Source organism: Aulonocara sp. 'chitande type north' Nkhata Bay, linkage group LG5 (genome assembly GCF_057382095.1).
Source record: "Aulonocara sp. 'chitande type north' Nkhata Bay isolate Kocher_YH1m ecotype deep benthic linkage group LG5, A_spYH_male_GT1.1, whole genome shotgun sequence".
Lineage (NCBI taxonomy): Eukaryota > Metazoa > Chordata > Actinopteri > Cichliformes > Cichlidae > Aulonocara > Aulonocara sp. 'chitande type north' Nkhata Bay.
In genome coordinates this window covers 41,064,624-41,080,510 of record NC_141348.1, presented here as the reverse complement: position 1 = coordinate 41,080,510, position 15,887 = coordinate 41,064,624, and the positions used below count along the sequence as shown (strand labels likewise).

Sequence of the window (15,887 nt, the reverse complement as noted above, 5' to 3'; positions counted from 1 at the left end):
CGTGCTGGAATTGGGATGGGATAATTAGTGAGGGTCAGGATCAGCGCTCACCCCCAACTCTCGTTCTCGCGGTATTACCTTCAAGGTTTATTGACAAGGTAATTAGCCAGATGGGACCCCAGTAGTAGCAGCAGGGCTGAACGGAGGTAGCACGGTTTCAGGGCTTTCCCGTGTGAAAAACAGCTGCACTTTCCTGCTTTACAAACCGATCTACCAGCGGAAACCAAACAGCAAGCCTGCAAAAGGTAGGCTTTTGTATTAGCGTTATGAAGGCACAGCCTGCTTCCTGCAGAGCCTCATTCATTCTTCCGATGTCGGTAATATATTCTTCCTGTCCAGTTTTAACGATCGCACGCAAATGTCTCACTGGCATCAATTCATACTGCAGCTGCTTTGCAATGCAGATGTTCCCCAAATATCGGCACAAAGAGTCATGAAGCCTGACACATTTAAAACGGTAAATACAGTCAGAGAATATTTGCTGCGATGTTAGTCTGACGTAGAACCACCAGGTGGCGCTGTGTCTCGGTCATTTAACCAAGTTGCTTCATCGTCTGTATCACCAGTTCAGCGGGCACATTGGCAAGTCTTTATTTCAGCCTAATGAAATCGATAAACATTGACTTGGAGTGGGGGAGTCCACAGAGAGGCCGGTGTAGGGTTTCTCCTGTAAAGGGACTTAAGAAGTCGACGCCCACACTCCATCATTCTATGTATTTCCTCTGAAGCCCCGATGTTATTCGTCAAAATACACAACTTGTATTTTATGGAAGACTACGAGGGATGTTTTAAGTGTCTCGGAGAAACGGAGCTCAACTCGGAGAGATTTAAAGGATATGAGACAAACAGAAAACAAAGAAAAACAAACGTCGTGCTCACCTCCAAATCATTAAACTGCCATACTGTTAATAGAACTTAAGCACTCACAATTGCATATATAATACTATTTTATATGCTGTTAAACTACTTAGTATAAAATGGCAATAAGAAAAAATGGACGCGCTTCTGTCAATGGCTTTCCTCTGCATATGTGGACATCACCATGCAATAAAGCACTGGGACACACAGGAACCTGCTCAGTAGTGGATTTATATTTATTTGTATACGTATTTTTATTCGTACATAACATCACATATATAGCTGGATATAAAGCCAAACCTCACAAAAGAAGAAATGAATTTAAAAACACCTTTCCCATAACAGGAACAAAATATCTTAGATGATACAGTCTGTCGGATTCAATAGAAAGATCAAATATACATCTAGTAGTCCATGAATACCTTAAAAAAACATTATATGGAACAATATACGTCAGTTTACTAGAGGTCCTTGGAACCCATCCACTACATATAATAATCGTAAAAAACAGGACAACAACAATTCCTCATTTAATCCTCCAGGATACACTGTTATATATCCAATGGGCTTCCCTTTGATGATTTCCCTTCCCTGTCAACAACTCTTTTCAACAGCCCAACCACCATTCCCCGTAACCACTGACCCTCCAGCTAACTGAAAATGTCTGGCTGTAGGGGACCTCTCATCATTTTTTCTGATGTAATTCTTGTGTTCAGAAATGTTAGCTATCAACTCCTTCTTATTGTTCATAACAAAATTCAGAAGGGAGCTTTATTAAATATTCTATATGTGTGGTACTAAAAGTGAATGAATGAAAGAACGGGATTAATTAAGAAGTTATGCCTATCAGTCTGTTTTGAAAGTGGGAAAAAAAACAGTCCGATCCTTTATGTTCTCATTTCAGGGAAAAGCACAGTGATCAAAAGGTTAAATGAGTGTATTTCTGGGATCAGAAAAATGTATAGAAATAAATTTTTGGCATTTACCATCCTGTGCCAAGGAGACATTCAGCTGTTTCAGTATAAATGGAAAAATAAAACGTCCAATTGTCCGTTCATCCATAGTCATAGGGCAAAAGGCAGGGTAAACCCTGGGAGGGATATCACAAGGCTAAACATTTGCAATGAATTTAGTTATTTTGTTGTGTTTTTGTTTTGTTTTTGCCTGTGAACATTTAAGCATAGTCTTATTTCTGTCCATGCTGGCAGGTCTACTGAGTGTATTTGGTGCATTATTGCTTTTGGATTTTGTAGCCTCTAAACAGTACCACGGACAGCTCACTCCTGACCTAACTCCATCATAGTTTTATGGGACTCCTTTTTTCAGTTAAATTAGTGATTCTTAATACAGCTAATGTGTGAGTTGGTCAAGTAGGTAATTACCATAACCCATGTACCCGTGTATTTGGTGACTGCTGCATTATCATGCTGAAAAATGGAAAAACTTTCCATCTGAAGAAGAGTTTTATAGGTCTGCCACTTCTTTATTGTCCTATTCAGGCTCCTCAAATTTTTTGAGAACGCACTGCACCTCATGATGTGATACACCAGGTTTTCTGTCACATCGCATAAGAGTGCTTTGGGAATCATCTTGTTGTTGCAAAAATATGATTTCATGCCTGTCAAATGGCAAAGGGTGGAGTGCCCACTTTGGGTCGGGATGAGTTCCTGCCCCAAGTGGAGGAGTTCAAGTATCTCGGGGTCTTGTTCGCAAGTGATGGGAGAAGGGAGCCGGAGATCGACAGACGGATTGGCACTGCGGCCACAGCTGCACCGGTCCGTCGTGGTGAAGAGGGAGCTGGGTGTAAAAACGAGGATCTCAATTTACCGGTAGATCTACGTCCCTACCCTCACCTATGGCCACGAGCTGTGGGTAGTGACCGAAAGAACGAGATCGCGGATACAAGCGGCAGAAATGAGCTTCCTCCGAAGGGTGGCTGGCCTCTCCCTTAGAGATAGGGTGAGAAGTTCAGCCATCCGGGAGGGACTCAGAGTAGAGCCGCTGCTCCTCCACATCAAAAGGAGCCAGCTGAGGTGGTTCAGGCATCTGACAAGGATGCCTCCTGGGTGAGGTGTTCCAGGCATGTCCCACCGGGAGGAGGCACCGGGGCAGACCCAGGACACGCTGGAGAGATTATATCTCTCGGCTGGCCTGGGAACGCCTTGGTGTTCCCCCGGATAAGCCATAGGAGGTGGCTGAGGAGAGGAAGGTCTGGGCTTCTCTGCTTAAGCTGCTGCCCCCGCGACCCGGCCCCAGATAAGGCGGAAAAAGATGGATGGATAGATGGATGCCTGTCAAAAGTGTAATCTTTCTATAGTGTCATATTTGACTAAAGAAAGGGGAACAAATTCTGTCTTTGTTACAGGCTGCAAGTAACCGAGTGCCTAATAATACAATTTAAAATTGGTTCTTTGCTAAGTTTTCTGTTATGTGTAGATAAAACAGTGGTTCATCTTACGTGCATTTTTATGCTTTAGTGATTTGTATTATGGGATTTAACAAACAAGCAAGCAAAAACTTGAAAATGGTCAAGGACAAGGACTGAATTGAAAATGAGTGAAAAAGCAGCCAATGTCCATCCAAAGAAAAACTTTGAAAAGCGTCAGAAAGGCTGAAAACTATTGATCAAGATCGCTTTTAAAAAATACAAACAAGTGTGGTGCAAAATGCAAAATATAAGAGAAAGTATACATGTAAAATATAAAGAAAGACTTTTTCATAGTGCTGTACTTTGTAGCAAAATTAATATTAATGGATTAAAAAATACTTTTGCAAGAACTCCTTTTTTGGCAAAATGTAATGGGTTCCAAAGTTATTCTTTCAGAATAACTTGTTTCCAATCAACATGGCAAGAACACGCAGAAGATGAGTTATTTTGTTATATTATATTATAGTTATTATATTTCTAACGTAAAGCAATCGAGAAGAAACAGTAACTATTGAGGACAGACAATTAAAGCAGATGTGGGTTTTTTTCATTGTTACCAATGCCAAAATCACAGCAAATCTCTGAAAGGAAATTTTAAATCAAAAAGAGAAAATCCAGTTTCTTGACTTGTGCATGGGGCACAGCTGCCTCTACCTGTTCCCAGAAAAGAAATGAGTCATGGTCACAAAAAACTCAAATAAACAAGATTAAGTTTTTTTTTTTTCTTACCCAGCCTCGTTATACTGCTGACCACCCAGCTTTACTGTTCCCCATTGGCTTGTCTCAAACCATGAGTTACAGTTGTGGGTGGTGACCCAGAAAACGTCACAGTGCCTGTGATCTGCTGCTTCCAGCTTTACATGCTGCATTGATGGGAAATGAACCTGCTTTGGCTTTCCTTAAAAGGAAGACCAAAGCAGCTTTCAATCAAAGGACCATTATTTGCTATTGGACAAGTGGACGTCACATCCAGCAGTGCTACAGCACTGCAGTGGCTGTTGTGATCGGTAGAAAATCTGATGTTTTGCTTGGTTTGTTAAAAAGTGAACATAAGAGAAAAGGGGTGTGGTGAAAACATTTATATAACGTATACGTTATGCTTTAAACTACACGTCTCATTACCGACTAAAGCTGTGGATTAAAGTTAATCCAAACAACCTAATGTTGATTGTATTCAAGATTAAAAACACAATATTAAATTATTCATATTTAATATTTCAATATTAATTTATTAGTGTATAAATTCAGATTCATATGTATGTTAGGATTCAGGTTGTGCACTGACAAAATATGTATCTGTTTAATATTGCTTCTTATGTGTTATTGTCCAGCATCCTAAGAGACAAAGTTCATTAACATAAGCTTCATATAATGAGATACAAACTAACTCCCCTGCAGCCAAAAAGAGAGGGAAAAAAAACACCTCAAAAATAAAACAGCATAAAATCATCAACATAATTATTAACAGTCCCCCTTTAACAGCTGGTGAGCTGCTAAACTCCCAAGGGTATTTGGGAAGTGTAGTTAATCCAATGATAATCTTGAGCATGGTTTACACATATTATCGCTTTAATTGCTACGTGTGCTGTGCAATTATACCGTCAACAATTACATGGCTATAGTTTACTTGCCTGTCTGAGCAGTTAGTTCCCCGTAATAGATGCCCTTTATCAACACATGCAAGTAGAGCCAACAAAACGTATACTAATGGATTTTCCAGCACATAATGAAATAATTATATGGTCAGAAATAGCGAGATAACGCTGATCCATTATATAAATTAGCAAAGGAAGTCAGGATAAAAGAGGAGATGCTAAGATAAGAAGATACTGACAATTGAAGGTGACGATAGCTAACGAAGGTGTGTGTATGTGTGCATACACGTGTGTCCATCCATTAGAATGCAGAGTGCGTTCTCCAGTGTGAGTCACCCTCCCATCCACCCACCCACCTCACACCACCAGCAGCAGCATCTAACTGCAGTCACCACCCAGAATTACGCCTCTGACTTCACACTGGCCAACTGAGGATTCTGTTTCTACGGCAACATGCTCCAGATTCCTCCCCCTCTCATCTCCAGCAGCCCTCCCTCCAATCTTTTAACCCCCCCTACCCCACCCTTCCCAGCACAGACCATGTGACTTTCAGGAAGGCTTCTCCAACCTCCCCTTTATTGTTATTAACCCTCTCCTGACTGGGCCGCTGCCAGAGGCTCTCAGCAGCATGCTGGCTGGCTGCCTTCTCGCTTCGCAGAGGTTTCAAAGGGAAATCAGACACATCTCTAATCTCCCTTGGAGATCAAAGCATTGCTTGATCTAAATGTTGGATTAGCATATTTTAAAACATAACTATGTTTCCTTAGTTGTGCAAGACACCTCCTAAACCTATTTACAATAGTGGTCTCTGAATTTAAAGAATCTATACTGTGTATTTACATGACTGTTAACAATGACCATGGATAACTTGGCTATCTATGTGAAAGGGTGTGTTTGTGACAGATCCTTCTATGCTGTTCTTGTTTTCAAATCCACTGTACGCCATCTGACCAGCATCAAACAGCAACGTAACACCTAACTAGTGAGCATAGTCATGCATGAAGCTGCTAAATGGCCAGGGATTTCACACAGAGTTGGTGGAGACCAACGACGGAACGAAAAGGCAGCGAATAGCAGACTGAGATGAATCCAGTGACCACGTGACTCTAACATGAACATCAGTGATGCTCTGTTGCAACAAGTGCAGGTTTTTTTTTGTTTGTTTTGGGGTTGTGGGTTTCCAAGTCAAAATGTTCAACTTTTAGTGTAGATGGAATTGGAGTTTGAAAGCTAGCTGAGATTTAAAGAGGAGTCGGAGAGTAATAAGATTATAAAGACACCTGAGTTGCTGCTTCAGTAAGAACTTACCTTGAATGGTTGCTTACCACTGCTCTGAATATTTTTATGTTGTATTGTAAGTATAGCTATTGTCTTGAGCCACCCCTCATTTTTTTATATTTTGCTAGGAAAAGTTGCAGCAATTTATTGAAACGTGCAAACATAAATGCGAATACGGTATTTAAGTCAAAAACATAGTCTGCACAATTCTAATAAGCTGAAGAGTGAATATTTGGTATGAGCACTGTTATTCTTTAACACGCCCTGAACTCTCTTATGAAGCTTCCTGGAGGACATTTAAAACTCTTCTTTGGATGTTTCTGCCTTTTGTTTCACTCCTTTGTCAAGATGATTCTACACTTTCAATATCGTCGAGGTCAGGACTCTGGGGAGGCCAGTCCATGACCGATAGTGTTACATTGTGTTTTTCTCTTCAGGTATGCTTTTCATATGCATTGGCAGGGTGTTTGGAATCATTGTCATTGCTGTAAAATGTAACTGTTGTCAATCAGATGCATTGCAGATGATACTGCATTGTGGATAAAAATCTAATGTTACATTTCTGTGTTCATAATTTGATCTCCCCAACACCACTGACTAAAATGAAGCCCAAACCACTGTGTTTTACAGATGACTGTAGACACTCACAGCTGGAAGTCTCACCTGACCGCATTCCTTCTTATTTTCAGTCCAGTTCTTGTGTAATTTGGCCTGTTGCTCAAGAGCAACAAAGCCCGATATCTTGGAAGCAAAACATAAAGAAACTAGTGGTGGCTCAAGACGTATGCACAGTATTGTAGATGATAGTTAGGAAGATTTTTTTTTTTTAATGACACAGCAGCATTTAGTTGTTGTAAAGCTTGCGTACACTGGAAGCAATTCTCTCCACTTATCGTTTTGAAGCATAGGCTGGTTATTTGCAGACATTCCAGGCTCCAGTTGCCTAGGTAACCCCCTAATGTATTTACTACCAAGTCATATGTCAGTCATTGGTATCCAGCACTATCCAGAAAAATGGATCTTAGGTCCCGCCCACTTGGCTTCATCGTCGGTAATTTTGCCCTCAGTCACAAAATAACCACCGGTGATGGTAGCACAGCGACGTAGCAAGTGAATGACTTACTACGTCACCGTGAATCACTTCCAGTGTGGATGCAGCCTGATGGTTATACGTATATTTTATTTATATCTGTAATTTATATTTTATATTGTGATTTTTATCTGTATCATGATTTTACTGGAAAGCACTTTGGTGTACTTCGGATGCCTTTTCTCAAAAATAAGCATTGTAAAACCTCAAAAAGAAACTTTACCTGCCTCTGAAAGGTCAATAAAGGATTAATAATCAATTTATTAGTATGACAGTGGCTATTTAGACACTCCAAGTAGACCTGCAGTTTAAAATTAAGTATAGTATGGGGAAATTTGTGATTTGGGCCAAAAATGTTACCAACTGTTGTGAGGTCTTGAAATATGAACAGTATATAAAGATTAAATATGCCAAATTTTGTGAAAAGGGATCTGTCACAATGTTAAACCTGAAGGAAATCACCTGAATCACCAACTTAGCTTAACTTCATCGAGCCTTACGACTAATTTCAGATTTGTTTTGGTTCATTCTGGTAATTCTCACAGTATCGTTCAGCAGACAGTGAATTTTCAGTCAGACTGGTGACAAATAGAAAACAGTCACAGCTGGTGAAACGTCTTGTGGCATGTAGTTATAAGAGATCAAAAATGTGCAATAAGACATTAATGGTGTTCATTGTTTACTGGATGTGTAAACAACTGCTTGCTTGTCGCACATTAGTTTCCACTGTTTTTGTTCCCTCTCTAAGGATGTTGCACAATTGTGGGTGAGTTTTATAAAAGGTATCAAACACACATCCTTTAGAGTTTTGAAATGGAAAGAGGAGCCACGGCATCCGGCAGTGATCTCACCTGAAGATTGCCTCATTGGCACAACTGTCTCCTCGGCATCCCATTAGGAGACACGTTGGGTTGTATGTGTGTGTGTTTGTGTGCATGTGTCTGAGCACGCGCATGTGTGAATGGATGGACTTCATGAATGAAAGCTGGGGGTTTTTTTGTTTTTTTTCCCGAGCTGCAGACAGGAGGTGAGATCATCTTGTTGGGATGGAGACTCCCCCCACCCACTTGCAACACCCTCCCATCGCACATCAATGCCGGTTGGTGCCAATCTTAATGAATCCCATCGACATACAATATGGATGAAGCAAACAGTACTGACAACCTGATTAATGAAAGTGCTGTCCAATATCAGCCTCCCCCAACAAACGGGAAGAAGTCACTCCGCAGTGCACATTGGCACAGGTGCACAAAAATGCAGACACACATCTTTCTTCAGTCATTAGAAAACTCCAAAAATGTCTGCCGCTCTGCTGTTGGCTTCCAGTCAACACGATGATGAAGCAAAGTGAAAATCATCTTTGCTTCTTATGTTCAACTTTGCCTTCAGCAGCAGAGTTGAGTGAGCTTTAATGATGAGCCACCTATTCAGCTACGTGTGAGTGAAAGTGACAATGAGTAACACAAGGGCCTCTCGATGAGGATCCATAAATAGCCTTTCAAGTAAGCCAGAAGCAACCCTCCCCCTCATTCTCTAGTCTACATCCCGCCACACACACACACACGTATACCCTACCACCTTCCTGCTAACCGGACTTGGACAATCTGTGTCCACTTGGCACGAGGCCTCAAAAAACATACTGTATATTCAGCAGCAGAGCCGTGCATGCGCACGTGCACACACATGACATTCCTCTTGACATTCTTCACTGCAGGAGTCTGTTAATTCCCTCCTACAGATTATGATACATGTTGCCAAACAATGCTGCATTTTTACATCAGCTTTTTGGATGGACGCCACAGTACCTCTGTAGTCCAACTGCTCTTTAGAAGTTTGATTTTCGTTTTAATATATATATGCAGAAAGAGTTTACGTTCTGGAGGTGTAATTTGCCAGGCAATCTGAACTCCAAATCTATTGTGTAATTATTTTAAAAGTAAATGGGATCCCCATCGAGTATCGTTCTTAAAAGCTGTCACTGTGCAGGCTGACGGCTTGTATCTAAAACACGCGATACCCTTCAGCGTTACTTCTGTTCTTGTTTCTGGTGGAGTTACCTCAACAGGAGCTGAAGCTGCGTTGGTGGACATCAGAGGCAGCAGCGTTAATCCTTAGAGGCCTGAACATCACTGACGAGAGGCCTTCCTGCAACTACAAGGTCCACTGAATAAATCATGAAGAAAGTTTTAACGCAAAAAGATTGAAATAGAGGAAAAAAACAGAGTGTGCTTCTCTATTCAGACCGCCTTAAGACACAGTGAGAAGAGGATTGTAGATGGGGATGGCATAAAATAGCAAGACTGATTAAAGCTACTGAGTTTTCCTTGCAAAGCCCACAGTTTCTCCTTCATGTGATATTAAAACCCAAATGAAACATTCATAAACTACTTTTTGGCAAGGGTGTTTTGAATGTTCATTTGGGAGAGTAAGCTATGAGATAATGCTTCTTCACATTTGAAAATGAAAAGCATTAAAAATTACTATCAAAATAAAGTAATTAAATATTTAGAAGTACTGAAAAGGATAATTTAGTCTCTCACAGAGTCTGACTGTGTTAGTTATTAAATTGTTAATAGGCCCAGTATTAGTTTGCTATTGCTCTTGGTCCCCTTTGATGGACAGAATTATAAAAGAACTCTTGTTTTCAGTCTACTTCTTTATTACAAATCTTATTTCAAGCTTTTAAAAAAAATGAAAACGTGTCTTGTTTTCACTTGGCGAGGATTCGGGTAGCACAGAATGACTCAAAGATGAATAAATGAAAACAGAAGCAATCAGTTTCTCCTTGCTCAGATTTCATGAGGGGCATCAAACTGAGCCGGCACAGTGATCTTTTTTTCATCGTGACTTCATACAGCATTCATTAGTAGGAGGAGAAAGTGGAGAATACTCGTGTTTGTGAGTGGTTTTCAGGTCTCTCCGTGGATTGTCTATGCGCTAGCTAGGATTTCCCTACTGTGTACAAGCGGCACAATGAGGTCATCGTTATGGATTTAAACCCAGCACGGGCTTAATCTGGGAGATAAGGGCTGGATTTGGATTTACCACTCAAAAGGGTCATGTAGCTACAACCATTTACACTCTCAGTAAAGACAAAGCTCACCCACAGCATCCTCAGCTGTTTCACGGCCCTTTATGCTTTTTAGCTGGAGGTTCTCCACTGTTTACACAAATTATTCATCTTGCAGCATTTCTCTAAATGTCGGCAGTTTTAAGTTGTAATGTTGTTGTTCAGTGTCAATATTCCCATGAAATGGCTTGACAAAATCCTGAAACATCCTGGGAAAAAATGGATTGGATATGGTTAAAATGTTGCAAGTGTTACTTCTTTATTTTTGGTACTGTTAAAAACAAAAAGTCTGAAAATCCGATCTGATTGCAAGTTTAAAGGAAGCCCTCTGAACAATAGGTAGCGGAGACACTCTGTTTTTGTGAAATAATATAAAAAGTTTGTCCTCATCAGAGTTTCTCCTTTCTGTACTTTTAATAGTCTAGTTTTGTTTAAAATGTATTTGCATTTGTTGCATCCTGGATCTTGTTTGTATGATAGTTGGGGTGTTGGAGAACCATGTGTGCCCTGTACGCTGCAAGGCCTTGAAAATACCTTGAATAATAACTTTATTTAAGGTGAAGGCAGTTATCTGCTGGTGGCGTGGTTCCTCAAACAGAGCTGAGCTTTGTGTTAGAAAAAATGACAGTTGTTTAAATTAGTTTGATATTTTATTTCATTCAGGTTAATTATGGTCGCTTAGGGAAACAAATGACGCTGGGGGACAGTCCCATTTAGGTTCTGCATGTGCTGTCCTGTCTCACAGAAATGGGTCAGGAGAGATTGGAGATGATGATGATATAATTTTTTTTTTTTTTAAACAAACAAAAAAAACGTCCTTCCTTCGTGTCCCTTTTGTGGCAGACGGAGTCTGCAGATTATCCATCAATTACTCTGCGCTCTGTTCAGAGGGCGTTAATAGGTTTTGAGGGGATTTAAATGGTGCTGTCCAGTCAAATGCTGCATGCTTTGAGAATGACATCATTTTGGTCACCTCACATGCCGGCTGACCCTCCTCCCTGCTCTAAGAGTAGCCTCACTCGAGCCCGTGTACCTGCGGTTGTCCCGTCTCTCACCGGACTGCACTCGTCACTCCAGATTTCTCCTCTGATAGGAGGGCATCAGCGCTCCCTCCCTCCCACACAGCCTCGCTTCGCTCTCTCCATCGCTCGTGTTTACTACAGCCTGGGAGAGACGGTCGTATAAATTGCCTGGGAGTGCGCATATCGCAGCATCCTCAGAGGGGAATTGAAAAGGGGGAGGAGGTGTAGGATCAAGAAAACAACCCAAACAAGGAAAAATATCTGCGTTTTCTATCGTTTCAAATTAACGCAGGAGAAAAACAGACCTCCACAGAGCCCTGCGATTGGAAACCCGCACTGGAGGTAGAGGAGAGAAGGCTGAGCGCGGATGCTCAATACACGGACAGGAGGACAAGGGAGAAAATCAGAAAGGACCAATAAATCCTAGAGAGGAATAATCTTTTGCAGTCATCAGCGATGGACTCCAGTTATCGGCATTGAGGTAGGAATCGTCAAATTGGCTTCTTCCAGTCGAGTTGTTAGGCAGGTAAGCATGAGGAGAAGCGGGTGGTCTTTGCATAAAATAACACGTTACTTCTTTTATTTTTTCCCCCAATTTAAAGTGCCATCGTGCGTTTGAGTGTAACTTCAGTGCTGTCAGTGATGCTCCACTGGCGCTCCGGGTCGTAACCGCAGGAGGTGCCAGGAGAGGCAATGATGCGCCTCCGATACATCCACAATGCGCTGGCCTGTAACAGACCGTAGCTGCTCCTGCGGCTCCCGCAGCTGACACCTCGAAATAAAGAAAGTGAGAAACGGAGCAGGACTATTAGGAGGCAGGATCAGTCGGATGTGACTGATGTGTACACCAGATGTGTCTTAGTGGTTGAGTTTCTCTTAGTGCATCACATAATAATGAGGGTGGTTTTTCCAGACTTGGGGGTTTGTTGTTAGTTTCTTGGATAATGAAATCTCCAGGCTGACTCTGCCTTGTTTCAGAGTCTCTGATTAATCTGAGGACAGGGAATTATGGATGTTTATATGCATCTTGGGTAAGTCGGCTAATAGCTCATTCATCAGACATCAGCACTTTACTTCTAGTGGGAGTGTCACAGTGGGATGGTTGATGTAGTCTAATGGTAATTCACTCAATTTCCCTCAAATTGACCTCCAAATTGACTGATGTAGAAATGCATGAAGTGCATCTCATAATGACTGAAATGGAAATTGGTGAGCTCCAAGTTCGGGGTTTTAACAAAAGTATCCTGTTTTCTTATTGTGCAAGTTTATTGTCCCATCTACTCCAAAACTGTGCTCTGCATTGCTGTGACTGTTCCTCATATTCTGCTGGTTCTTTATCAAGAACTTGAACATGATGATGATAGTACTACGAACATTTTGACTTGTGTTCTTGTTTTACCGAGCATGTAAATCCTGTTGTTGCTTGTCCATCAAAGGAGTGGTTTACTTCAAGAGGCTCTGGTGAGAAATAATGCATTTTTCTTCTCCATTGAGTGTGCAGATGCTGCTGCCCTTGGAAAAATGTACAGCTTTCACGAACCCTGCAGAATTTGCTCATTATTTTGTAATCTTATCCATTTTAATGTCACTCGAGTAAGATGTGAATAAACAGCTGTCTCACCATTAGGACTACAGAGCAGCAGTGAGTTAATCCTGCCGAACTAAAAGCAATGCAACGCTAAGCATGTAATACTCTGTATCAGTGTGATACCTAACAGTGTCAGTTTATTCTAAGAACGGGGGGTTGGTCTCTTTATTTTCTGTGCCCTCCACTGAAGGCTTAGCTATTATGCTGCAGACAGGATGTTCTTTTATCTCATAACCATTTTTCACATTTTAGTGTTTTATATCTACCGACTGGCATCTACCCAGTTGATGTCAGTCTCCCGACTACAGGGTACATGTGGACTGACACCTGTCACCTCCACTTGTACTAGCCAAATTATGAGAGAGCTTGTTTTCTGTGTTTGTAAGAAATGCAGAAAACGATTATTGTCTGTGGATTTTTGTATCTATATATTTTTATTCTGATCTTGAACTCCATCTTTTCCTTTGGTATCTGTGGAGGAAGTCAAAACCTTTAAAATGCAGTTTGGTGATATTGATGAGAGGCTCAGGAAGATGTGCTTTGTCTGCCTATCAGACTTAGACTACAGACTTGTGTTGCACATATGACGTCATAGTAGCCAAAGCTTCTTTTTTTTCTTTTACTTAAAATGGAGCTAAAGATGACTACGCTCTCCTGCAAAATCAGCCACTACTGACAACTTTCAGAAAGAGTTCATTTAATCTTGATTTCACTCATATTATTTTATTTAAATTCCCTTCTTTCCCTCTTTTCCAGTTTTCTTCAGTTATTCTGATGACCACAGTCACTCATGGCCCTCATGCATGAACCTCGCGCCCCATCGCCCTCTCTTTCCGGCTTCAACACACCCCTCTCCGATCCTCCGTCTTTTCGCCGCCTCGATGCCGAAACACCCTGCACGCCAGAAATGGACTTGACCCCAACCCAGTGCGTTCTTCGCAACGTCCTCTCCATAGACACCGGAGGTGCTGTGGAACCCGGGGGTGGAGGAAGAGAGGGGCACACTACTGGACACAACCAGACACCCTGCGAGGAACAACAGGAGCACTTTGCCAACAGTGTCCTGAAACTCCATGAACACGATGGCGGTCCTGGAAGGACGGAGGGAGAGGGACAGGATATGGACAGCAGTGCGGTCAGGAGCCAGGCGAATGACGCCAGGTTACAGTGCCAGTCTACAGGAGGGGGAGGAGGGTTTTTGGAGGGGTTGTTTGGGTGTCTGCGGCCTGTCTGGACAATGATCGGCAAAGCCTACTCCACAGAGCACAAGCATGACCTGGACGGTGAGTCGAACCATCAGATTTATTTCAGTGTAAATGACTGAACACAAATATGCTTGAATTCTCACTTTTGCTTTTGCAATAAAAAAACAACCCTCAATTAAATTTAATGATAAGCTTTGATATGCTAATTAATTGATCTTATCCCCCAGTTTAATTACATTAAACAGACAGTAGGTAAATGACTCCCGCAAAGGCCACGTTGTAAACAAACCCCTTCCTGACATGAACGAGCTGCAGCCAGCGAGGGAGACTCTATCAGAGCTGTAAAGGGCTTATTTTCCCCTGATATTCCCCCCCCCCCATCCTTTTTCCTGCTCGTGCCCACCACCCACTACCACCCCCACAGTGAAACTAGCTCCCTGTGACGCTGTGTTGTTTATGTGTGCAGCCACTACAATAGCACAGGGCTCCCCTGAGACCCCTCTGCCAAATCTGCCTCATGAATTATGCATGGCCATGCTCTGACCCTGCGCCTCTCATCTCTATTAACACAAACCTGACACACGCATGAGGATGAACGCGTGCACACATAAACACGTCCGCAAATAGAAACATTTCATATCTGCCGCTGACATAAACGCATAAAGTCATATAAGGTGCCAAAAACAAAAGTTGATGAAATAAATAGAGCATCAGACATCAGGCACCAAGGTGGCAGCTTTACACTTCTCCTCATCTTTATTGCCTTCTGATGTTTTATCATCCATTTGACTTCCACGTATCCCCTCTCCTCCCCTCCTTTTTCCATCCCTCATTGTTTCCCTTCCTCTCCTTTTCATCCCGTGCTGTTATCACTCCCAGCCCATCTGCACCTCGCTGTTCCCCTCCTCTCTGCGCCATCACAGGGAGTCTCACACACACCAATAAGAGCAAAACGGATATTATAAAAGTGAAATAAATGGGCCTTTTGTAACCAAATCCTCAGCCACTATATAACAACACTGACTCTTTTTTTCAGTATTGACTGGAACTAACAATATATATCTGTAAAAAGCTGGTCCTCTATTGATTCTGAAGGACTGAAGGTATCTGGTAATGCGCTAAATTGTCCCCTCTTTTTTTTTGTTTCAAATGAAACAAAGACACACGGAGATTCTGGTTTATCAGATGTGGCTTCATGTCTTTATTGAGGAAAATTTGAGGGGCTCATTAGAGACTGAGCCCACAATCAATCACCGGCATTAATCATTCATTTCATCCTTATTAATATGATAAATGTGTCTGAAGCTTCTTTCCCCGGGTTAAAAACAGCAGCAGGGTAGGCTGTCTATCTTCTCTCTATTAACAGTCTGTCTTCAGCCACATGGACCCCTGCTGACCGGTGGGGAATCCCCCTCCCATCTTTTCTCTTTGCACACAGACACACACACACGAGTGCTATCCAACCACCTCCCGTTCACCATACATCCACATTCAGACTCTGAAATTCCCTCCCTCTTCCAGCCCCCTCCCGAGCGCTGGACCCCTGTTTTGCGTCAGCCCCACAATGGCACTAAGGAGGATTTAAGAGGCTGAGAGAGAATTAACCGCAGGAGATTAGAGCTTTATGTCTGTCTGCCTGCACACCCCAGGCTTAGGTTAAGGTGAGGTTCAACAGCAGAACAAGATATCAACTGGGGATTCCGTTTTGAGATTTTACTCTAACGGGTTTAGCCTTTCGTTGCAGCACGCCAGC

At 42.0% G+C, this 15,887-nt stretch overlaps 1 protein-coding gene across 3 annotated transcripts in view; it reads left to right on the top strand.

Annotated features, from left to right (window-relative positions):
* The first annotated feature begins 128 nt into the window (after positions 1 to 128).
* LOC147331329 (mitogen-activated protein kinase kinase kinase 12-like) overlaps positions 129 to 15,887 on the top strand; it is a 28,255-nt gene continuing 12,496 nt past the window's right edge. The window contains exons 1-2 of one of the 3 annotated variants that reach the window (XM_086293608.1): positions 129 to 245; positions 13,686 to 14,212. In XM_086293608.1, coding sequence (XP_086149734.1) covers positions 13,720 to 14,212 — 493 coding nt within the window. In that variant the 5' untranslated portion in view covers positions 129 to 245; positions 13,686 to 13,719. Of the gene's footprint in view, positions 246 to 11,288; positions 11,868 to 13,685; positions 14,213 to 15,887 lie in introns of those variants that run through there. The other 2 variants (XM_086293606.1, XM_086293609.1) reach the window with 2 other exon arrangements.